The sequence below is a fragment of the Passer domesticus genome, chromosome 4, assembly GCF_036417665.1.
Source record: "Passer domesticus isolate bPasDom1 chromosome 4, bPasDom1.hap1, whole genome shotgun sequence".
Lineage (NCBI taxonomy): Eukaryota > Metazoa > Chordata > Aves > Passeriformes > Passeridae > Passer > Passer domesticus.
This window is the reverse complement of record NC_087477.1, coordinates 41,448,008-41,472,096: the sequence shown is the minus strand read 5'-3', so window position 1 is coordinate 41,472,096 and position 24,089 is coordinate 41,448,008. Positions and strand designations below refer to the sequence as shown.

General features: G+C 40.1%; 1 protein-coding gene and 1 long non-coding RNA gene across 27 annotated transcripts in view; one reads left to right on the top strand and one right to left on the bottom strand.

Annotated features, from left to right (window-relative positions):
* TRIM2 (tripartite motif containing 2) overlaps nucleotides 1-24,089 on the bottom strand; it is a 118,634-nt gene that overhangs the window by 26,656 nt on the left and 67,889 nt on the right. For 9 of the 23 annotated variants that reach the window (XM_064417399.1, XM_064417396.1, XM_064417393.1 and 6 more), the window contains 4 exons: nucleotides 11,858-12,039; nucleotides 9,491-9,728; nucleotides 3,150-3,301; nucleotides 2,290-2,470 (listed from right to left, as the gene is read on the bottom strand). In XM_064417399.1, coding sequence (XP_064273469.1) covers nucleotides 2,290-2,470; nucleotides 3,150-3,301; nucleotides 9,491-9,728; nucleotides 11,858-11,991 — 705 coding nt within the window. In that variant the 5' untranslated portion in view covers nucleotides 11,992-12,039. Of the gene's footprint in view, nucleotides 1-2,289; nucleotides 2,471-3,149; nucleotides 3,302-9,490; nucleotides 9,729-11,857; nucleotides 12,040-12,861; nucleotides 12,920-16,618; nucleotides 17,009-24,089 lie in introns of those variants that run through there. The other 14 variants (XM_064417397.1, XM_064417412.1, XM_064417413.1 and 11 more) reach the window with 8 other exon arrangements.
* Nucleotides 1,376-3,360, top strand: LOC135299051 (uncharacterized). Of its 4 annotated transcripts, none has more exons than XR_010361078.1 (3): nucleotides 1,376-1,477; nucleotides 1,559-1,666; nucleotides 3,049-3,360. It is a non-coding gene; the product is annotated as an uncharacterized LOC135299051 (long non-coding RNA). The 4 variants fall into 4 exon arrangements; XR_010361076.1 differs by lacking the exon at nucleotides 3,049-3,360 and adding an exon at nucleotides 2,003-2,274; XR_010361075.1 differs by lacking the exon at nucleotides 3,049-3,360 and having other exon boundaries at nucleotides 1,559-1,726.

The window sequence follows — 24,089 nt, the reverse complement described above, 5'->3', positions numbered from 1 at the left end:
GTTGGTGGGCAGCAAGTAGCCACTCAATATTTAAGACTATGAAAGAGCTTCTATTATAGGGTCAGTTCTGGCCCTCAGTCTAAAATCCTTAAAACAGTATTGACCACAAAATTGCTAGGTGTGGGCTGGGAACAGGGCTTTAAAAAAAAAAAAAAAACAAAAAAAAAAACCAGACAATTTTGCAATGAACTGGAAAAAGGATCCCTGAATTATAACAATCTAGGAGAGAAATTCCTGATAGTCAAGAAAACATTGCAGCTGCCCCCACAATTTCCACTGATAAAATTCCCAAACAAAGCTACCCACTCATACAGTTGGTATGTTTTTCCTACATAGAAAATCTATGGCCCAGACATGACTGTGGATTAGAGAAGTTATTTTGTTGACCATGACAGGTAAAGTAAATATTTTTGAAACATTTCAACTGATGTAAAGTAAACTTAAAGACTGGATGTATTTATTGCTATAAAATACTCTTCCCTTGATGAGACATACTATTAATGACACTGAATTCTCATAAAGGCGTTTTTTTCTGAATTTTCCAAAGCTTTAAGCTTTCATCCACTGGACAAAATCCAGGTTCTTGTGTTACTGATATGGGAAAGTGGTAACAACACAAAATCTTTTGCAATTAAAACAGAATGAAGAAATTTCAAGACTACACTGAAATTTCAAGTCATCTGCAACTAGGCACATAGAAATATCTCAGAATGCAATACAAGGCATTTCTAATCTGTTTGGTCTTTATTCAAAGTAGTTAAAGAAAGAGCATATCCAATAAGGTCCCAGGATGACAAAACCCCATATGCTTCAGCTAACAGGTCACAAACTAAAATAAAGACAATTTGCAGCTAAGTTTTAAAATAAATATTTTCTTAAGGCAGTTTTCTTTCATTACAAAAATCAAAAATATTAAATCCTAACATAAATAATATTTAAAATGTACATCGAGTATTTTACATCTTACACTCTTTCAGTCCACTGGACAACAAACTGCCAACTTTTTCTTTGTAAAGTGTAGCCATTTCATTTTTTCATTTTTTAAAAATATATGATCAGAATGATTGTATTTTGCATGACTACTAGGCATTCATAAGTAAAATACAATTTCAGTTGGGGTTTTTTTATACAATGCAGAGGGTAGATGCCTCTTTTACTGCTTATGTATGACTTCATAAAAATTTGATTCTCTAATGCTGACAGTTAATAAATTATTTTAAATCTCTTTGAACAACAATAAGATAATTAAGCAAAATATTCTATTTTGTGTAGATTTTGAACACATACAGAATATATTTGCTTGCTATGGAAGTAAATTGTGACATCTTGAATACATTGTGACATCATGAATACATTTAGATGAACCTGGGATCTAAGTCAACATTATTGATGCTCAAACTTCTGTAAGCTGCTGCTTAGCTCTGGAGATGACTAAATTCTGTGCCCCAATGGTTTTGGGCTCTCTATGTTCCTACAAGTATGCATCTTGTGCATATGTTAGAATTCCTCCATTTCCACTGGCTCAGCAGTTCAGCACCTTTCTAATGATATTTTCTAGCCTATTCTACATCCAGGAATGCAGCCTTCCTCCATTTCAGACATCTGGAGATGCTGGAGATGCTCAAGCTGCTCAGTAATGGCACTCTCAAAACTCCAGTTATTGATGGTATTTTCTTTTAAAGGCAACTTTCATGGAGAAATCTTTCTTTATAAAGCAGAGAACTGATGCGCAGGAAAATAAGGACTAAATTCTTTAATTATCCTGATTCAGACCTAATAATCCTCAACAAAATCTCTACCCACCAGGCTACAGGCTTTGCTTTGTAAAAATAAAGGTTTCTGTTTTCTTCCTCTGAAGTTTGGTCTACAGCATAGGGGGAAAACCCCTAGAATCAATCATCCAGATAGGAAGTAAAAGAATGAATACAGCTCTACAATCTGTTACTCTCCTCATTCCCCTAAGAAAGTGAGATGTCCCTCCAATCTTCTTGTATTCCAACAGGTGACATCCAACATGAAATAGGTTACCAAGCACTGGAAAGGAAAACACTTCTTTAAAGCAAATCAGGCAGCCTCACTCAGTTCTTCAGGATAAATTGTTTGGCCTGTATCTTCCTGCTTATCTTATGAGGCTGGTCACCCACAAGTGAGGCTCTGCAGCACCTGAGTTCAGGAAAACAAAGTTCTCTGCATCTCAGACATGATTTGTCAAACTGGGACCCTGCATAATTTGTAAAATCTCGCTGATTAAATTAACAGATTTTCATTGAAACAAAACGTGCATCTTACTTTGTGTTTAAGGCCATAATTCACTTCCAGCTCCATGAGCAGCACGCTCTTTCGCACATTTAAAGTCTTCTGGAGTTCATCAAAAGTGGAATGAATGTCATCTACGATGCTAGCCTTTTGGTTGGTTAACTGGTGTATGATTTCAGATATAAAATGAAGTGCTGAGTCAATCTCTGGAAGCCTGAGGGAGGAATTAAATTACAAAGATTGCTGTTTCAAGTTGTTAAACATTGGCCCTTGCCCTGGTATCTTTTGATTAAACCCTCTCATCAGCAGGCTGTCTTTAAATTTGGTCATTTCCCAGAAGTAAGTTCATTCCTTTTATAACCACACAGTGCGTCTGGTCTGATAAAATAAGGCTAAGCCACAGTCCTCCCCTGTGCAAATCCATTAGACTTTAAGCGTTGCCAACAATGAGGCCTTGGATCCTCTGTCCTTTATGCTGTATATCTACTTGAGAAGATATAACTAGATTTTTCCAACTTTTTCTCTTTTTTTAAGCCATTTTGCCACTGTTGTGTTTGTACCAGTCTTTTAAACAACCAGCATTATTTATTTAGCTGTCATTAAATTCATGATTGGACAGTAGTTTTCTCCTTAGCATTTTACGCCCCTTCTTTGTATGACACCTGCATTTCTAATGACCTCTGTTTTGTGAAAGACAGATAGAAATCTCCTGCTCTTTTTGCTAACTCCTCAGTTCACCCCAGTCAATGGATTTTTTGTTCTTATGCTAGCCTCACTATCCCTGTTTCCTAGGTAAATACCATGGAACCAGCACATTAAAACATCTACCCTGGTCAGCACAGGAAGCCAGTGATAAAACTGAACATGGAAAACAGTCAGTGGAGTCTCCATACCTTTTGTTGACAGCATCCAATTGGACTTGGAGGGAAGCCTTGTGTTGCTCCACCACATCCTTGAGTGGTACCGTGGGATGCTCGGCGTGCTCTCCCTCGGTGCACTCCCGGCACATGGCTGTCTCACAGGACTGGCAGTAAAACTCCATCACCTGGAAAAGTGCACAACTCTGCACTCAAACGTCGCAGCAGTAGCATAACTCAAAGCACATCTTACTGAGTCTTGAACTCTTTTATTAGTCAAGCTCTGAGACAAAGCTGCTGTTTTCTTATGCACCAATAATTTACTGCCTAAAAGACAGTTGTTATTCTTACATATTTTATATCAAGATGCACATTTAAAAGCATTTTACTCTATCATAAAGTGTCAGAACAGCAGCCTGTGAACAACACTGGGCATCATTGCTGGTCCTAACATCATCTTTATATTGTGTAATAGTAAGTTTTGGTGTTTCTCTTATGTACTCCACAAAACAACTCAAAAAACCAGGCATTCAACTCCCCTCAATAACCCAATCTAACTAACCTAAACCCTGCTAAGGAAAGTGTAAACTTGGGCTGTTTTCCATAACAGGGCCACCCTTGAAACACAAACTCAATGGGAATCACCAAACAGCAAATTTATTTGCTAGAGGAAATCACCCTAAATGAATCAACGTGCTGCAGAGAAAAGTCTCCATGTCCCATTACTAATCCCTTGAAACCATCAAAACCTCATATCTGAGATTATAATTGGAGTGCTGATCTACACTTGAAAGAGGAGGAGATTGTTTCCACCTGTTAAGTACCCAGCAAGATGCTCTTTAGAGATAAAAATAGATCTTTACATGTAATAGATAACTCAAATTCTGAATATATTCATAAAGGGAAAGAAACAGAGAAGTCCTGTGCCCAAAATCACATGTTGGTCAAAATAATGCATCTATATGCAAATTCAGCATGAGACTTTCTTTTACAGCTAGTGAGTCCTTGGGCACAAAGTGTTTTAGGCTTATTAAAAAGGATGTAAGGAAGTTTGTAGTATATGCTTCAAAGCAAGACATTGGCAGCTCTTTTGCATTCAGAGCATAGCATCAGAGTCTTGAATAATTCAGCTGATGCTTCTGGCACTCAGACATCTTGCACAAAGATGGTTGTGCTGGAGTTGTTGGTTGATGAGATGGTTGTGTAGAACCAGCTGTTTTCAGGTGAGCAGAGGGATTTGTAACAGCACCGTGCAAAACAGCTGGCTTCTCCAAGGCATCTTGAGAATTAAGGAGGGGGAAGCAATGATCATGATTTGCACATGGCCATTAGCATTAACAGCGATTTTCCTCTGATAAGCTTCTTTCCATCTTATTCCCATTCTTCCCTCTTATCTCAATTCACAAGATATGGGATTCACATGCAGTGAGGGTTTAGTAATTTGTCAGCCACTCACGTAAGCTGAGAAAATTTAAAAGTCGATCCAAATAACTTGTGTGACATCAAATACATCAGCAACAGGAAAAAAAAAGTGGACTTTCAAAACAATGTCAACCCTCACAATCACTACTCCAGTCACTGTGAATTCAGCAGTCTCATTGTAGTAGATCCTCCCAGGCCTGACAGTTACTTTGGTAGGCACTGTGATGTGATGCATTCTTACAGTGCATAGAGGAAATCAGTTAAAAAGAGTTTAGGATTTAAGTACTTTTCAAAGGCTTCAAAAGTCTGCAATCAGAAGCAATCAAAAGGAAGAATATTTTAATAGGAAACTCTGAAATATTCTTATATGGCCAAATAAATTAATTAATTTCTTTTGCATGAGTGTCCAAAATTCCTCTTTCTGCCTCTTAATAATTTAATGCTTAGGTTCAAGATATTTCAACAAGCCCTTTATTTATTTGGTATTTAAATCTTTGGATGCAGTGATTAGAATAATTTAGTATTTCTATTTTCTACTGAACACCCCATAATAAACATCATTATATTTGCAGCCACATATATAAGAAAGGAAGCATCTCATTGGCATAAAGGTTGTTCAGCCTAAACAACTTTCTTCCTCTTAATTCAAGCATCAGGGAAACACAGAAGCTCGAATGATAATAGCAAACACATCACAAAGACCTAATGTGTATCTCTATATAGAAATAGTTGTCTTTGATTCAAATTCAAAATGTTTTGAGAGAAGCAGCTTTAATTTCCCACTATAATTTTTGTATTGCATGCAGATGAAGGAGAAGGAAAACGTAATAATACAATTCAGGCTTTAACTGTCTAGATATGCTGATTTCCTAAGATTTTTTTTCTAGCATCTCTTAATCAGGCAAGACTGATTTCTAACTACAGACAGACAAGTATTAATGGCTTTTCATCTCTCCCTTCCATACGCAATATGGGCATCACATTTTGTGACACTCACAGAAAACTTTTCATTGTGACACGTTTGCCTTACAAAACATCTCAGAAAATGACATTTGCCTCTACTTTCCAAATAGAAGAGAGTTATTGGGCAGGACATACTGTAGCACCCAGGACATACTGTAGCACCAGCACCCAGCACTGGCTTCAGCTGTATTTCCACCAAATTCAACAAGAACCTTCCCATCAGCTGTAATGAAATGTGAATTAATACCCATTGGTTCTGAAATCCAGTAATCCCCACCTTAAACCAGACCAGCATATTTCAGCACAGTGATGTAACCTGAGATCTGTGTGCATCTTCACTATTGTAATTCAACTACATTTAAAGAAACTTTTAAAACTGGATAATCAAGGATGCAAGTACTTTTGAACTAGATTTCACAAGGCCAAGACACACTAATTCAAGCCCTTCAAAGTTCAGGTCTTGAGTAAAAAGCTCTCACCAATCACAAGCCCTTCTTCTCGAAAATCAAATTTGAAAAATCATATTGTTCATCCTCTGCTTTCTATTTGTTTGAATTAAAAGAGCAGTCTATAGAAAAAGGATGAGTCAGCTGTCTGCCACCCGCCTTCCTCATATCATACACACATACTTAATTCCTCTGTCCCAGGGCTAGAGTGCACCTTAGCTTTGTATGCTTTGGCTTTCTGAAGAATGCAAGCTTGAATTACCTGAGGCCAACTCTGAGCTACCTGATAAAAATTTAGAATGTGGGTTTTTCTCCCTCCCTAGTCACAGCTTTTGCCTTACTCACAAATTACACTTTAATGGGATACATGAGTAAGTGACATAATGGGAAGTACAGAGGTGAGGGGAAAAAACAAAGGTTTAAAAGGTAAGATATGAAGTCACTTAATCAGATTATCAAGGACAGGTGATTTTTTTATTTTTCTAAGAGAAGCATACAGGCAGTAAGCAACAGCTCCACAGTTCAGGATGTGTTTTTGTAAGCAAGATCTTATGCCTGCCAAGTTGCCAAGCTATGCTATATCTTTTGAGAAAAAGCTTGTCAGAAATAAGGCATTCTCTCTTGCTATAAGTGTTTAATATTGTGTATCCTCTCATTACACTCTAGAGGCAGAAAGTACATTGTCCCACCTTCTACCTCCACTCTGAGCTGGTTTTCAGTTCAAATTCAAACAAAACTCAAATATAGACACTTCAGAGGCTACACCACTCATTACACACATAGAGTTAGAATTTCATAGCCTTCCCTGCCCTGGCTTCTGTACCTGCCCCTAAATGATTGTAGATCAATGTTTCAAATCCAGAATGCTTTTATACACAAGAGCTGCAGGTGTTTCACAGCTGAGAATAAAACCAATCTTATTTTAATGTGTAGGTAGAAGATAAGAATCTTCTAGTAAGTTCAAAAGTTCCGTATGTGCCCTATTACCCTGATTTAACAAGAACACACACTTGTGCTCCACACTGGGTCAAAATGAGAAAGCTTTTTTTTGTAGCTCAGGCACAGGTATCTTCTGTATAAAGATACTACAAGCTAAGTTTCATTTTTCATAAGGACACACAAAACAAAGATGCCACAACAGAGGATGGGAGGATGTGCACAGAAGGAATAAAGTAAGCATTCACACATATGGAAAATATGAGTGATGGGAATAGGGGACCAGCTGGGAAGGGAAAGTATCTAATCTACATGGCCTGAGGAAGGCTAACATGCAAGCAGACAGACAAGCAAATGAGAAAGTATTTCTGCATCAGTTTCCATCTCATTTTAGTCAGAGAGGTTTAAGTCCAGGATGGCTGAAATTATCGAAAAAACTTGTTTAATCAGAAACTTATTTCCAAGCTAATATGAAAAAAACCCTGGTAATATTTAAAATAAATATATTTGATGCAAATAGTAAAAATACAATGCGTCTGACCCTACCTGAAGCAACATGTAAAAATTAACGGAGGGTGGATTTAGTGCAGAATGACTGCTGGTTCTGTAAAGGCATTCTCCCCCAGCTGCCAGCTCAATCCTTTATCACTTCCTGAAGCTCCCAGTAAAGTTACTAGCAGCCAGGCACTTAGAATCACAGAATACCCTGAGCTGGAAGGGACCAGAAGGATCATTGAAGTCCACCCATTGGCCCTGCCAATGACCACCCCAAGAGTCACACTGTGTATCTAAAAGCATTGTTCAAATGCTTCTTGAACTCTGGCAGGCTTGGTGCTGTGACCACTGCCCTGGGAATCACATTTCAGGGAAGACATTCTGGATGAAGATGTTTTACATATTTCCTAATATCTAACCTACTATGAAGCCAGCATAATCCCATCTCCTCAGCGAGGCCTAAGGTGCCCAGCCCCTTGCCCTGTGCACCCTTGCAGCCAGACCCACCAGGACAGCATCAAGCAGCTCTCCCCAAATCTTACCTCAGCTCCTCCCATCACAAGGACTAATGTGTGCACTTAGCTTTTAATTTCTTAGCTTCACAAAGCTTTAAATTGGAGTCACCCTCAGGCTATCCCCAGTCCTCCCAGATACTTACTGAAGTGAGAGGATGTTCCCATCACACACAGCTCGATCTCCTAAATGGCATGCTATGTTTCTAGGCAAGCCAAGTTGGTTTAGAGGACTTACAAATGCACCTTTCCCTATAAAGGAGTTCTCAAAGAGGTATGTTTTTGATTGTAGACAAGACAGGTTTTTTAAAACACACAAAGAATAATCAGTTGATGATTTAAAATACAAAACAAATAACACCTTAATTCTGACCTTCTTCTGCATTTCTCAATCAAATGGCTTCTATCAGAATGGCTATGTCAGAAAACAACTATGATTCATTTTAAAGAGAGAAAATAAAATGCAAACAAAAACTAGGAATGTATTAATCAGTAACCACTACACACACATAAGTATAGTACACATTAAGAAAAGTTACACAGTTATTCATTAATCAGAGAGTCCAACATCAGTTCTACAAGTCCACCTAATTCCAAGAGAGAAGGAACTGAGCTATTCCTCTATTACAGTAATCATTACCTATCAGCTGAGTTACTCCTACACAACCAATGTGTCTACACTGAGTATCAAATAAAACAGTCTCCAGAAAGTTGTCTTAAACTACTGACATGTGTTTCTTGGCTTGCATGGAAGCACAACATTCAGTTTACAATACAGCATTGCTGAGTTTTGCAGTCTCTACTTATATGTTTGCATAAGCTTAGCTGTGAGCAGGAGCTCATATGCCTATCATGAAGTTACACAGGTTAACACTGAAAATTGTGAAGTAAGCAGAGTTAGAGCTGTTCTTGCAGTAATCTGTGATTATTAACTCAATTGGGGGTACTTGCCAATGAATATACTGATATGATTTGAGGATGTGTGTGAGGACATGCTAGGTAAAAAGAGTAGGTGCACAGAAAAACCAAAGCAGCCTCCAAGAACTGATATGAGAGAGCCACAAAACACTGCAGATAAACAGAAGCTCTCTGTTTCTAGCCCATACTGATTCAAAGCACCCCAAGCTAGGACTCACCTTTGTTTGGCTCTATGTCAATATGTTCATATACCTTTTAGTACTGCCCCAGTGTGCAGGTCAGTAAAACTCATAAGGTCCCTTGTCACATATTGCCAGCAAACACACAGGTACCCACAGCAACAGTTGATGCTACAAGTACAAGGATTAAGGAAGCCTAACCCAAAGAAGTAAAGGCACAAGTTTCAGTACTTGCAGGACAATAATTCTGACCAAATGTGCCAAAAGACGTCATCATCTCAGATGACTGGTAAGATAAAATAACATCCTGACTACTTCAAGATGCTCCACTAAAAGCATTTGAGTTAATTTGAAGAATCACTTGTCTTTTGTTGATATATTATAAAATCAAAGAAATAGTGTGATTCCACTTCCCCTGCTTTCTCTTTCGGAAAGACATCCATGAAACCCAGACAAGTCAGCACATATCAATCCCTGCACATAGCACAGGAGGCCGTCTCACTCACATTTCCATCGTGATTGGGGCAGGAGAGTGGTTTGCCTGCAGCAACAGCAGTGACAGTCTCCAAGATGGAAGACTCCTCAATGCTGTTGTCCGGCGTTCGCTGCAGGACATCCATCAGGTTGGTGATGAAGAAGTTGTTCTGGAGTGCAGAAACCCCTTTCTCTGGCAGAATGGAGGTCTGGCGGCACACGGGGCAAGAAAGGGTTAAGCTATGGGCTGGAATGTAATTCTGTAAACACCTATGGGGAAGGAAGGTGGAAGGAGAAAGAAAGGAAAAGTATCATCAAAGAGAGGAAAAAAATCCTTTCATCAGTTAAAGAGCTAGTTTGAAATAGTACTACCTCTACTTATAAAAGTACATCAAACAGGCTTCTGAAGCAAAAGTGGTTATGAGGAATATTTTTTCTTTTAAACCTTTTTTTACTCTGCCACATGAAAAAAATAAGGCTCAATAAGCAGACATCATTAAAAGAATTACATGCCTTTTCTTGGGATCATGCTTTCAGACACCTACTGCATCCTGTTCACAGGACATTTTATGCAGTAAAAATTTTGAATTTATCTGACAGACATGAAGTTGCATCAAGTATTTGAGCCTGTGCCTTTAATTGACTAACTGGTGCTGACCCTTGTCTTTCCAACAGAATCTCCTTTAATACCTTGTATTTGTGGGTTTAATGTTTCAGAGGTAAAACATGGTCCCAATAAAACCAAGGGAATTTTTTTCATCTATTTCAATTTGGAAAGTTATTTGGCAGCTACCCAAAAGCAACAGAGCTTTCTTTACATTATGGGGAACTACCTGCTAGGTTATCACAGTTAGGGGGAGTGTTAAGGGGAGTTTTGGAGGAAATTTTTGTTTGTATTTGATTGGGAGGGTGGTGTTGGTGTTTTCCAGAAACAATAAATTTCACAGAGTATAAACCCAACACAAAAGTTCAGCAATCAACAATATGCACAATATGAAGCAGGCTGGCCTAGGTGAGACTAGGTCACTTCTGGCCTTGGAAATGAAGTTCACACCTGGCTGGGCATGCAACATACTGTTGCATGGAATATCCTATATTCAGTATGGTCCCGTAAGCAGAAGAAACTTTGCAGAAAGCAGTTTTTAAGGGGAGCAGTGCTACACCATATTCCTCATGGGATGCCAGTTGAGAAAGTGTGACCTCACACAGCTCCACACCTTTTCACAAGGGTTTTGGTTGCAGCACTTTTCATCTTCCTCTGGCAGTCCTCCTCCTGACCCCCCAGTAAGGCTCCATGAAAGGAGAGCTTAGGCTTTGCACATCAGCACTTCGCTGGAAGAGTTCTTCCAGCTTCTCTCCATAACCAGATCAGGCTAAGAGGATTCAAATGAAAACCAGAAGCTAACCTTAAGTTTTACACATGAACAGAAGTCAGGAAACTTAACACAGGATAGTGAAAATCTTGTCTCACTGACTTCAGTAAGAATTTCAGCTCTGCCTTTTTTAATGCTGGGATTTTCTACTGTTCTACAAAAGACCAGTTCATCCGACACACGCAGAGATCCATAATTTTTCTTTCACCCTGTGCAAAATTAGAGATTCACACCACAATTCTTGCTAAGAGGTGGAAATCTCCTAAATTAAATAATTAATAATTCTTCACGCCACATACAATTTATAAATATCTACTGCCATTCAATATACAATCCAGAGTTGCATCTCATTATCAGATTAAGAACTCTAATCACTAATTCTTCAGCTGAGTTTTCTGCAGGTGCTGTATTTTCTCCACAACTTAACAGATAATGCAACATTAAAGTATTATTATGCATATTCAGTTCATTCAGCCAAATACAGTAAAAGGCTGGTTTATCACATCTTTTCCAGAGAGTTTTCCCACTTCAGTCAACCAAATGGCAGAATAATTAAGACATTTAATCTCCGGTTATTAATAATGTATATATCATGTGTAACTCTTGGACATTAAAAGGATGGTATAATTACTTATTGGGTTAGTAAATCAACAAAGATTTTTTTGTTGTTGTTTCTAATTACATGATAATCAGAATAAATTTGAGACCATTAACTTGAGGTCCAAATTCTGGCTATCATCATCTTTCACACTGTAGTAACCATATTCATTAGTTTAATTGGATTTACTTTTTGTTTACTCTTGCATAAAGGGAATGTATTCCAAATATGCCATTGCTGTCTCTTCTTCCTGCCTGCCACGAATGTATTTTTCTACATCCCTGCCTCTCCAGCCTTCCCAGACTTTATCATCCCTTAACAGGACATTTACAAGTAAAGGGAAAAGTCCAGTTCCACTAAAGGATGCCTTGTCCTGTGCTTGCAGCACAACACACATCCTGACTTATGAGCATGGGGAAAAGACTTACCTCTCACAGAAAGTGTGCAGGCAGGGAAGTACTTTGGGGTTCTTGTAACGGTCCAGGCATATGCTGCAAATCAGAAACTGCTTGTCAATCTGACGGACCACAGGACTTGGGATGTTGGAGCCTTCACTGGCCATCCTAGACCACTGACATATGGGTCCTGTTCCCTTCTACCCTGCACACTGCTGGAGCAGGGTGGGGAAAAGAAGAAAAGAAGAAAAACAGCTTATAAACTTCATGAAATAACAAAATCATTGACTAATCCACTCATGTTTTATCCTTATGCAGGAATTCATACTTCCATATAAAACCAAAACAAGAAAGAATTAAACTTCTAAAATGGTTTATCACTGATGACAGCCAGGGAAACAGTCAGCAACATCTACAACACCTCTGCCTGAGCATTCTGGAAAGGCATGCTGCCTCTGGACTGGAAGAGTTACGGGGCTGTCTGGCTTTAAAGAAAACCCATGATAAAAACATTCTTGCGCCAATAGATTCAGCCAGTGCTAACAAACATCGGATTTCTTACATCTACAGTACCGCTGGCAAAGTGCTCAAACTGGAACTGCACCAGCCAGTCAAATGGCTGCATCACAGACAGAGTTTGAAAATGGTTCACCTAACATTTTTTTTTTCCCTTGTTGGTGCTGGTTTTGCCAAAAATATCATAGATTTTGACTTCAGGAAGCCCCCAAGAAGGAAGCTCCAGAACCAGCCAGCCCCTAGGAAGAGAATGCTCAAATTCTGCATCACCAGTAGGGATGAGGTAGGCACAATGAAAATCCTCATGATAAAAGAAACAGAGCAAAGAAGAGGCAACTGATAGACACAGAGAATCAGCAACAGCAGGGTGAAAGATACATGAAGCACATCCAAATAATAAACGCAATAAAAATGTCATTCTAGGCAAAACTAGTAGTAAGAATCATGTTTCTAGGACTGAGGATTCTTCATAATCTGCCATACAAGCATGAAATAAAAGGCTAAGAAAAAAGTCTACTAACTGTTAGAATTAAAATCGCAGGTTAAAGAGATGGCAGCAGGCTTGGAAGGCCTCCTGTCCTGGAACAAGGCACAGGGAGAGAAAAACGTAGGTTCTTTTCAGCTGGAGATACAGATTATAGCCAATAATAGAATAAAATGTGAAAAAGAAGACAGGAGGAAAAGGATGGAAGCAACTATAGGAAAAAGTAAACTGTCTGCTAAAATGGTTTAGGAAAACCTGGCAAGCAGAGTCCCTGGCAGGGTGGCCCAGCAGGAACTCCTGTCCATCAGCATTTCTAGCAGGCTGAAGTGCCAGCAGGCGCAGGCGCGACTGTCGCAGCACTGAGTTCTGCCAGACCTCCCACACCCACAGAGGAACTGGGCTCCTCTTCTCTCTCAGCTGCAAGCCCAGCTGGGCTTCTGCTCTGCAGGTTCTCTCCTGAGGGGTCTAACTTCTTCCTAAACATTTTCTACCCCTTTTTACTCACCCATTTCAGACAATTTGAGATCTAGCTTGAGGGCAGTTCAGGCTTTCCAAGACAGAAATAACAAGCCCTCTGCTGATCATGCTCAAAGGTCATGCAATTCCAGAATGCTTTGCATGACCTGTGTAGCATTTTATTGTTAGTGTTATATTAGGTCTTCCTGTGCTTGAATGAACGGCACACTAGTCCGTCAGAGATGAACCCATGCTGCTCTTCCTGAGCTGGGTACTTAGCCAGCCCGGTATGTTTTACTTACTGCAGTGAGCAAGGGGCTATTTCTAGGATAATGACAGTGATTATGGATCATAAGTCAGCTGTGCTGGCTTCCCTGATAACAAGTTCCTGGGGCATCGCCTCGGTGTCAGCAGCATAAAGTTATTCACACTTCAAATACCCAACAGCAGTAACTGACATTCAATTCAATGGAAAACACTTATGGCAGGCTCTTTTGTTTTCTTTTTTTCCAAGGAAGGGGAAACTGCAATTATAAAAATTGCTCTAATATTCATAAAATACCCCGTTTGTTCATGACCCAAAAATGCTTGATTTCAGGATTGATAATATTTGCATGTCTTTTTCATCTTTTTGAATATTTATAAAAATTTCTTTCCCCATAGTAAGATAAAATGTATTATGTAAACACAAATTATTTTTTCCTATTAAAATGCCAAAATCACACCGAATTAACCTTAGGAGATCAATTAGCAAACCACGTTGCTTCTAAAAAGCTTGAGTTAAAGGTGGATTTATAAGTGGAACCAAAATATCTGGCTTTTACAAAACGGAGTAGAAAGACCAGACAATCAAATATTCATTAATGTATTCATACATTTGGCAGCATAACATGCAGAACATCAGCATCAAAAGGAACACCAGTGTTTTAAAAGGAAAATTCATTTCACCACTTACACAGCTGTGTTTGCCTCCCACTCTCCCTCTCCAAACGTTAGGGGCAGGAACCCAAATAAAACAGGGAAGATAATCGGAAGCAGGAGGATTTCTGATCAAAAGCATGGTTTCCAAATTGGACACACCAACAGTATAATTTCTTTTTGTTATAGACTGAACACAAACTACTGGAAAAAGCTGTACTTAAGATATGAAAGAATAGGTCTCCAGTGAATGCTGCCTGTCATTTAACAGAAGAAAGTCCTCTAGCAACCAAGTATTTTCTGTATTTCATCTTTCCCTTATCAAGTAAAGCTACCGCAGCAAACAGTGCTTACACAAGAAAATCTGCTGCTGGCTGAAAAAAATTAATATTGATTTAACCTGTTTTTCATCTTAGTTTTTCACATTCCCCCAATGTCACCACAAAAATCAAGTAATTCTTAGCACTTCATACACAAATCTCATGCCAGCTACTTTATTTTTCAAATGTTCATGCTTTAAGCTTTGTCAACAAAAGAAATCATTAATGATTCGGAAATAAGTGCTTTCAATATTCTATATTTTGTCTGAAATGCAGCAGGCCATGACTGTCATTTATCCCCTGTATTCACATAAATCAGATTTAAAACATGCACCTGGAAATAGAATTTCATCTGTACATTTCAAGCTTTGGCCACTACCTGGTACAACTTCTTACACAAATGGTCCCTTTAAAAAAGTATTTTGAGTATGGGATTTGCAGGATTCTGCAGCCCCTCTAAGGCAACTCCACCTTTGATGTAATTTTGATGAACGTGATGTAGCTATGAGAAGGATGATTTTGCTCATTTAATCAAAGAAAGCAACTGTACAATCAAAGACTATTTGAAAAAAATCTGGAGATTTTAAACAATGTTTTTGAATTTCACCAGACAGTTTTTCTGATTTACTGCTATGATTGCAGTAACATAAGTTTTAAATGTATTAGCAGTGGGAGATTTTGCAAAGTAATACTACTTTTACAAGAAAAATGTGGGGGTTTTTTAGCAGCATCTTCTGAGCTCAAAAACTGTCAGAGTGCTTTTCAGAGGTTTATTATGTCTTACAATCAAAATAGAGCAGCTAAAGCATGAGCTTCGAAAACAACACTATCACTTCTCCATGTAGTCACACTTCGTAATTTAAACATGCAAAGCTAAAGGATTAGGAAACATTGTACCAAACAAGACATAAGCCCCCATTTATCTGTCACACACACACATACACACACTCAAAACCAAATTCAGGTTCGCTAAGCCAAGTGCAGTAAAGGGTTCTGAAATGTACTCCCTTTGTCGCCCTTCTGAGGCTCAAGGATCGATATCTTCCCAGCCACCCCAGAAACAGCATTACTCTTTTTCCTTCTGCTTGGAGATATGATTTTCATTTAAAATATACTAGACCGCAGAGAAAGGAGAAAACAATGGCTCTCTAAGCTAGTGGAAAGCTTTGCCCCACTATGCATGCATGCCTTCGGGAAAGCCAGGGTGCGGCCCCACCCATATGAAAGGAACTTCCTATAGCACTGGAAAAGGAGGAAAAGAAAAAAAATCACGTTCGGTATAGCAAATAACAGTTCCAGAAGAGTTGTTTCTGGTAAGGTAAATAGAGACAGAGACATAGTAGAAAAATGCAGCCTTTCTATAGGTATCCTCAAATGAGCTCTGGAACTCCTGAAAATTCTCTATTAGTTTCCCAGCAGAGAAAAGACATTGGGGAATCAAGTCACTTCACTTCACTTCACAGGATTTTATTCCTAAAAGAGCAGAATTCTGTGTTACGATACACTGCTGTCTCTAAAATCCACCCAGCCAGAGCTGCAACTAGCCTGAAAGTACAGCCTGAGGAGAACAAATTGCTTGCAGCTTATTCATCTTCTTCTTATCAATGGTATTCACAACCTAGAGGGTCTATTCATGTACTATGAATGAATAGGTTTCCAATGGCAACGTTTCCAAAGGAACAGTTAGGCCTCCAGAGCCATAAGAAAGGGTGGGGAACCTCAATAATGTTGCTTCAAGGACTGGGAGAGGCTTTAAAGTCCTTAAAACAGATAGATCACCTGTCTACAGTCTGTAGGAATAAAGAACAGATTCAAGCCATTTCTAGCAGCAGCCCCCAGATTAGCCAATACAGAACACACTGAGCAAATTAATAATCAGAACCACCACACAGTCCACTTGTGTAAAAGGCTTGATAAGCTAAATTTGCATTCCTTTCTCTCCCACTCTTGCAATCAGCTTAGTGCCTTGTTTAAAACACAGCAACCCTCTTCATTCTTACAGCATGCAGAAATGAAATAACAATCAGGGGCCAAAACAGGAGCAACCCAGCAGCAGCCACCAGGAACAATACTGAGCAAACTTGAGCATTTCAGACCTACCCATCTTTGTAGAAAAATAGCTTAATCAGTGCAGTGCTGAGGATAAAATCCTTGCAGGGACGGAGCTGCAGTTCCGCAGTAATCCAAACGAACAAAACATCATCTGCTAATATTTCAAGCCTCACGCATAAAACTGCTAAGGAATCCCTATCACAGCACAATCATTATTAGATGCACGAGAGATTCTATGCTCTAAGGAATGACGCTCCATTCCATGAAGAGGACAGGTGGGAAGAAAAATGGAAGAATAAGAGGAGGCCCAGTGAAGTCGTCATGAATTTTTTTTTTTCTCCCTGGGTCATTTACAAGTGGGAGACCCCTTCAGGATTCAAACCAATCAATCTTTATTTAGCACATCTTTTTCTCACTCAGCCTGTGTAGAAAGACTGCAGCAAATGGTGCAAGGGATTGTGGGATGGGGATGCAGCAGAGAGCTGCAACCAGATTCGCTGGGTTCTTTTTTTTTCCTCCCTACTCAGCAATCAGCTGTTCCGAGGCTCCGCGCACGGCCATTGAATTTGGTCACCCGAATGTTATTACAGGATTAGCAGGCGGAGACAGCTACCACTGTGCATCTGGCATGTCAATGCAGCTAAGAAATACATATGCAAATACTACTCACAAATCGGAAAAAGGATTTAACTCCGAAGGAGAGAGTAAATATTACATAACATCGCCAGAACAGCTGCAAGAGATAATGTGAAAGCACTTTCGTTTATAAAGAAGATAAAGTTTAACACTTAATGATTCCACTCGGATTTTTCCAGGATTCTGGGTATTTCTTGGAACGTAATTCTTCCCTACTCCAACTTTAAGAAGCAACAAAAGATCCCACAAACGCTCTTTGTCTCTCTCCAGATGCTTAAAGCAGAAGCAAAGAGCCTCTCTGGAAAACTGTGCTACTGACACACAAACCAGCAGCAGTTTCTTCTGCTACAGAGCCATAGATTTGACCTGACTCAGTCTCAAGTCAAATATTCGAGACAGCAGGTAGTAAACTCATATTCAAGGAATTTGAGAATCAAGGCTAACAGACTATTCAACTTTTCTATAAACATTAATGCAGAGGTATATTATCATAATGAATCTATTTACTTGCTTACATGTTTGGTTTTTTTTAATTCACAGATCAGCTCTGATTTTACTAGGCTGTTACCAAAGAAATATAAAAATTTGGTGCCTGCCATTTTCAGCTATGCAGAGAAGGTTGTTAAAAAGCTGCTTGTGAATACACAGACACCACTGAAGTAAAGCAACATAGAATTAGCTTTGTCTTCCAGCATAACAGCTGGTGGGTTTTGCAGACAAGGTAGTATTTGCATCTCTAAATACAGTGTATCTTTTCTTTTGAAAAAACCAAATCATATGCAAGTATTTCAGCTAACTGAGGCTAACAAAGCTTCCCACAAATAAAAGAACACAAAGCACTATTTGCATCAATAAGAAAACACGTGGGGCTTCAATACTCTCTTTGCCACCCTGACTTAATTAGGACAGATATAGCTATTTTAGAAGTTTAAAATGTTGTCCCAAGCTCTTTAAGCACGGTTTCCAGATAACACTATTTATTCCATTCTTGAATTGATGAGTTAAGCAGTATTAATAATCATTTAGTGTGACTGAAATGTAATCTAAATTCCTGTTGAAAATAAAATTCTGCACACAGCCTTTACTTTCAACTTGGTGATCATTAGCCAGATCATTTTATGCATCGGGCAGATCCAGCCTGGTTTCCCTGGACAATATGCCCACAGGGTGAAGGCATGTTGTAATCCAGTTTATAACCTGAAATGAAACATCAGGCAGCGTGTGTGCATGTATTAGGGTTTGGGGTGCCTGTGCCAAAATACTGCCCCTCTAGCTCCCTTAACATGTGCTGAACTCAATCAAAGAGAGAGCACAAGGTATGTTTCATTTCAGCTCCACCATTCAAGAGCAGCAGGCGTCTATACAGCAGGATTCACAATTTAAAAGAAGGCCAGAGATTTCAGGCATGTTTTTGGAGTCGCAAAACTTTTTTATCTTTGATTCGGAGAGTTTTTTAGGTTTTATTTTTAAAATGTCTGGGGAATCCCTATTGCAAAGATCAAAAGATTTCACTCCCACAGCAAGAAGATCCAAGGCCTTTTTATTTCTGCCAGTGGAACAAGACATTTCTAAAAAAAGTCAAGTGATAAAATTCAGGAGTGGCATCCCCAGAACTGAAGTGGAAGACTGTCAGACAGAAGCATGCAGACATCATTTAGTTGCTTGTTCATTTCTAACACTGTATTTACATACCCTAAAACAGAATTACCAGTATCACTCAAATTATTATTCCCATTTATGGTCAGTAGTAAGGTCTACATACCCCTCAGAAATGATCCATAACATACCTCATGGCCAAAGGAGACTGCTGGAGCCACAGCTGCAGCCACTCTGATAGGGAAATACACCTCCAATGGAGAGATTCCTTCAAATTGCTGTTCTCTTACAATTAACTCTGAGAAGTTGCCTGCTGACAATGAGCTGATACTCCACAAATTATCCTGCTTCTTCAACAGAACAAAAACGTGCTAGTGTGGCAAGGAAATTGAGACAACAGGCATAGCATTTCCCTGAGATTTTTCTTGTTACGTGTTGATATGTGGGTTTCTTCTCCTTAGCGAGGAGGAAATTGAGTGAATCTTGCACTTTACCCCCACAGCAGTTACAACCAGACTCATTCAAATAGGTTTATTGTATGTGTATGTCTTTTGTGCTGGGAGATGGGGGTGGGGGTGTTCATTATATGCTTTGTTTTGTTTGTTGTTTTTCTGGTTTTATTTTAAAAAGAATAGGCTACTTTTCCTCAGAAAATTGCTGCATTTCCTTGTTGCTGTTGACTTATCTGTGTCATTGCTGACTACTGAAGAAAGTTCTGAAGAAGAGAATACATAGTATATGCCATCTTTGTAGTGCCATGGAAGAATGATCTAGCTTCTGTTGTAAATCCCCTGTAAATGTCTTGGGTTCTGAATAACTTTTTGTTTTCCCTGTTCCAAACACAACCTGAATTCATATTCTTAAGGAGGTCATAATTAGTAAGCTATCAAAAAACCTCAGAGTTAACTTAGCTCATAGGTAGATATTGATAATTTAAATAAGTCATCCAAACACTCCAAGTTAAGACTAATGGTCTGCACTGCAGCCTATACTATAAAGTGACTAAAGGAGAGTAGTCTAGCTCACCCTGCGGTACAGAAGAAATTTTAATGTCAGCAGAAAAAAAATATTGGGTTAGTTCAAACTAAATGACCAGCTAATATAGTCCTGGCAATTAAGGCTGACAGAAAAGTAAGAGGTGTGAGAGACCAGAAATCAATTACCCAAAGCCAACATGCTGGAAAGGAGGATTAGTTTAGGAACACAAATACAGGATGGGATGGGCTGTTACAGCCATCACACAGCTCCACACATCCCTAATTTGACCCTGGTGCCAGTAGATCAAGTGGGGTGAAACAGCCAAGCTTTGTCATTGTGGAGCCATGCACACAACCAGGAATCAAGGGGTCTAAGCCTTCCTTATGAGCCAGTGGCCTTTACCTTCCACTGCTGCAGTTGTGAACCCATGCAGACCCAGCAGCTTCCAGAGAGCCAGTGCAACTTCCAGCCCTCACTCCACATCCTCCAGTAGTCCAGGCAGTAGCTCACGCCCTCTGAGAACTGCAACAGCTTTCTCCCTCTGTGGGTTTGTAGCCAGAGGGCATGTCTGCCCCAAAAGGAGCTCTGCTAGGTCCTGGTTTCTCCCCACCAACCACAGCCGTGAGCCATGGTCACTCCCTCATCTTATGATCCAGCAGAGCAAATGCTTTTTCCCAAAGCTTGTGATCCAACACAAGGGATTTGTCATAGCCTGGGAGGCAAACAACTTGAAAGGTTTGCCTGGGATGTAATGCTGTGCTGCTGGAAACTTTCCCAGCAGCCCAGCACCCATCCTCCTATGACTTTGCCACCTTCTTCTATTCCCTTCTACCTTCTGCTTATGCCTGGTTTAGCTTGCCAAGGTTGTGGCTTTTGCAGCACAACTGCAGCACGGCAGGGACAGCCTGGCCTCCCTGCTCAGCCAGCCTGAGCCTTTCTGGCAGGACTGCATTTCCTGCCTCTCTCCAGCACTGAAGTTGCAAGTCAGGCAGCACCAGACACAAACTGCTTTTCTCCCCTCCATGGTATTCGTTCCTTCCCCCTACTGGGTATCTGCCATTGAGGCGGCACTGCAGCCATCAGAAACAAGCTCTGTATCCTGGCATTCCTTCTGCACAGCAATGGGCTGACCTTCAGTATCACTGTCAGATGCAGATGTCATAAATTAAATTTTTTTAAATAGTTTTCAGCTGCTGAAGACACAGGAATAACAGGAATAGAAGCCACTGCTACAAATTAAAGCCTTAATAGTGTTACATGTTTAATGATTTATTCTTTTTTTTTCCTCCTTTCCCCAGCCTGTAATCAAAGCTTGAAAAAGGGTGAGACCCTGGAACATGGGTGGACCTCTTAAGACATCAACATGCTTTATACTCCAGTTTGTAGAGGGAAGGTTATGGCTGACATCTAATATCCACCTTTCTTCTCTCTCCTCATCCCCACAACTTGTGCCTCTGCAGTAATCCCTCTCTACCCCCTTTGGAGGTGAATAGTCCTGCTTCTATCCCCAGAGACCCCATCTCCCAGCTGTCCTGTCTCCTCCCCTGATGGAGAGGGGACCTACTGGTGACTGCCCTGCACACCAAGGAACAAGTCTGGCAGGTTAGAGCTTGTGTGATCACACAGTTATCACCAACTTGAGAGGTTATTTGTCTGACTGAGATTTTCAGGACCTCTTTTTCAGTCAGGGCCTTCCACAATAAATTCCAAAACAGCTGGAACACACTAAATTTACTCCACATGAGAAGACAATGCATGAATGGGCATCCATGAATCCTCAACCAAATACCCCAAATTCTCAAAAATGAGATTTCAAAGAGAAGGGATAGGAAATTAATGGAAAGGACACACCAAGGGAAAGAAGAGGATAAAAGCACCAGGTTAAATTACAGCATCAGAATTGTAATTTAGGGCCCTTTCCATGTTTAATAAAATGTCATGTTCTCAGGTGAGCTCCTAGAAAATCTGTAGTAAGGTATGTCAAAGTAATTATTTCAGGGACTAGATGTTGTACAGTCATAAATAAAAGAATTTTAAATGGTATACTTGCCATCCAAAGCAGTAAGAGCATCTCTTCTGAAAAAAACCCTGACTACCAGTACTGTTACTATCACCCCTACAGTTGCACATTTTTGACTCTCTAGGTCTACCTATTTTGTGAACACTGACAGGTCTCTGTGCAGCCTTTATAGGTACACAGGCTCAAATAAAACTAAGCTGAACTGACAAATAATTAAAACTGCACATCAAAACACTGCTGCTTGCATAAACATCTGCTGTGAAATCTTACTTGAAATAAAAGTGCTCCATGAGGACTCCAAACTAATCACTGTTAACACTTCCAGGAGCAGGAAAGCAGGCAATAGAGCAAAAAGAAGGAGGCTGATCAGGAATCTATTTGGAAAGAGGCCCCTGGTCTTTTCTACGTACTGTTAGATATAAGATATGCTGAAAAATGCCCTAGGCATTTTCTTCAGAGTTGCTGAGCAACAGGGGGAAAAAAAAATAAATGCAAGCAGAAAATGCTCAGTGCTTTTGGTACTGAGCTGTGTGGTGAAAATTGTAGAGACCATCCCCTCCACTCCCTCCTGAGACTGGATCTGCCCCACTGGATAGCTGCATGTCCACTGCAGCTCTTACTATAGGGGAGTTAATAAACTTCATGTGCTGGAGTTTAGTCACATATTCTCTGATGACTACCAAAAAGTTACTCTGTTGTTTCCATTTAATTCAGTAGGATTTTGGTGAACTAGCATGAAGTTCAAATCAGCAAGGAAGAAGGCAGCACTCAGCAATCATTACAAGCCACGTAACTTCTCCACAAAATTAACTTGAGTGCCAACCCTTTAGAATGTTTTTCTTGCAGCCTTCAAAACTCCCACATCCCATCAAATATAACAGATGAAACACAAGCATGGAGGTAAAAAAATGCAAACCACCTCAGGTGTCTCACAGCAAGAAACAGCAGATAGAATCTAAGTAATAAAAAAAAGCAAAAATGGAGGCAGAAAGGGAAGGAATTACCATTATCTTAGCACAAAATCACATATTGGGATAAGGACTAAGAAGGAGGGAGAAAAAAGAGCCCCTCTCCAGCACATGAGCAGCCTGAAATTGGGTTCACATCCACTGTAACATTTATATTGTTTAAATACAAAATGCTGCACCTCCATATTCACCTTAGCTGTTGAACAGTACCCACCTCATTTTCTTGTCCACAGCCCTGCAGTGATGTTAACTTCTGTATCTGCCAAGTCGTCTTCTGAACCAAAATATCTTTCAAAAACAGAGCAATAAGTCTAAACATGTGTATCGTCCTTGGGTTCAGAGAAAAGCTCAAGCATTAAGTGGCAGGGAGAAGTTTACCCAGGCAGGCTCTTTATGTTGGCAAAAGTGCAATGCTGAACTTTCACAGCAAGTAGGTAAACACATAGCTATGTGCAGCAGGTAGTCTGGCAGCACCAGCAGTAGTGAGAAACAATGTCATGACAACCTTGGCAAAAGGAGCTCTGTGGGTTTTAACAATGGTTGTGGGCACAGGAGCTGAACAGACCAAACAAGCATAGCAAAAAGCCATCTACAGCTCTCGGTGGGAGCTCAAAGTGCTCAGAGCTCGAGCGTGCCAGCTGTGACGCTGTGTCCTCCACCTCCACACTCACAGGGACACTATTTGACTTTCCAGCAGTCAGCTCCAGCAGTTCAAAACTTGGAAACACCCAATGGCTGAACTTCACCCAGTAAATATGTCCTTCCAGTCCTCAGCAAGGACACTCATTTGCTGATTGCATGCCAGCACTCCTATTTAAAGAACTGTTGTTATTGGAAATAGCTGAAACCTTTCTACAGCAGGGATTAAGTGCTCCCTGCACCTTGTGCTTTGCCTGCAGGAATGCATCGGTTCCCAGCAAGTGCTTCCACAGCAGAGTTTTACCACAGCCACAGTAACATGCATTATCTGCCTGCAAAGTCCATCAAACCCCTGTGTGGGCAGGATCCCCAGACACTCCCACCAAGTGGCCACTCTGGCTCAGCCCAGGTTTTCCTCAAGCCTTCTCCCTGAGGTACAAGGTTTTATACATGACTCAAAGCTGTCTACCTTTACCCTTCATCTCCAAAAACAACTCTCCTAAGTTTCCTCTTAGACATCTCTTGCAGGCTCAGGCCAGATGCCCAAAGGCCCTTATGGGACATTGCCAGGCTGCTCATAAGCAAATGCTCAGCTCTGATGTAGATGAGATTTCTGCAAAAATGACATTCTCAGGAGACTTTGTACATACACTCCTGCATGAATGTCAGTCTTTTCAACTGG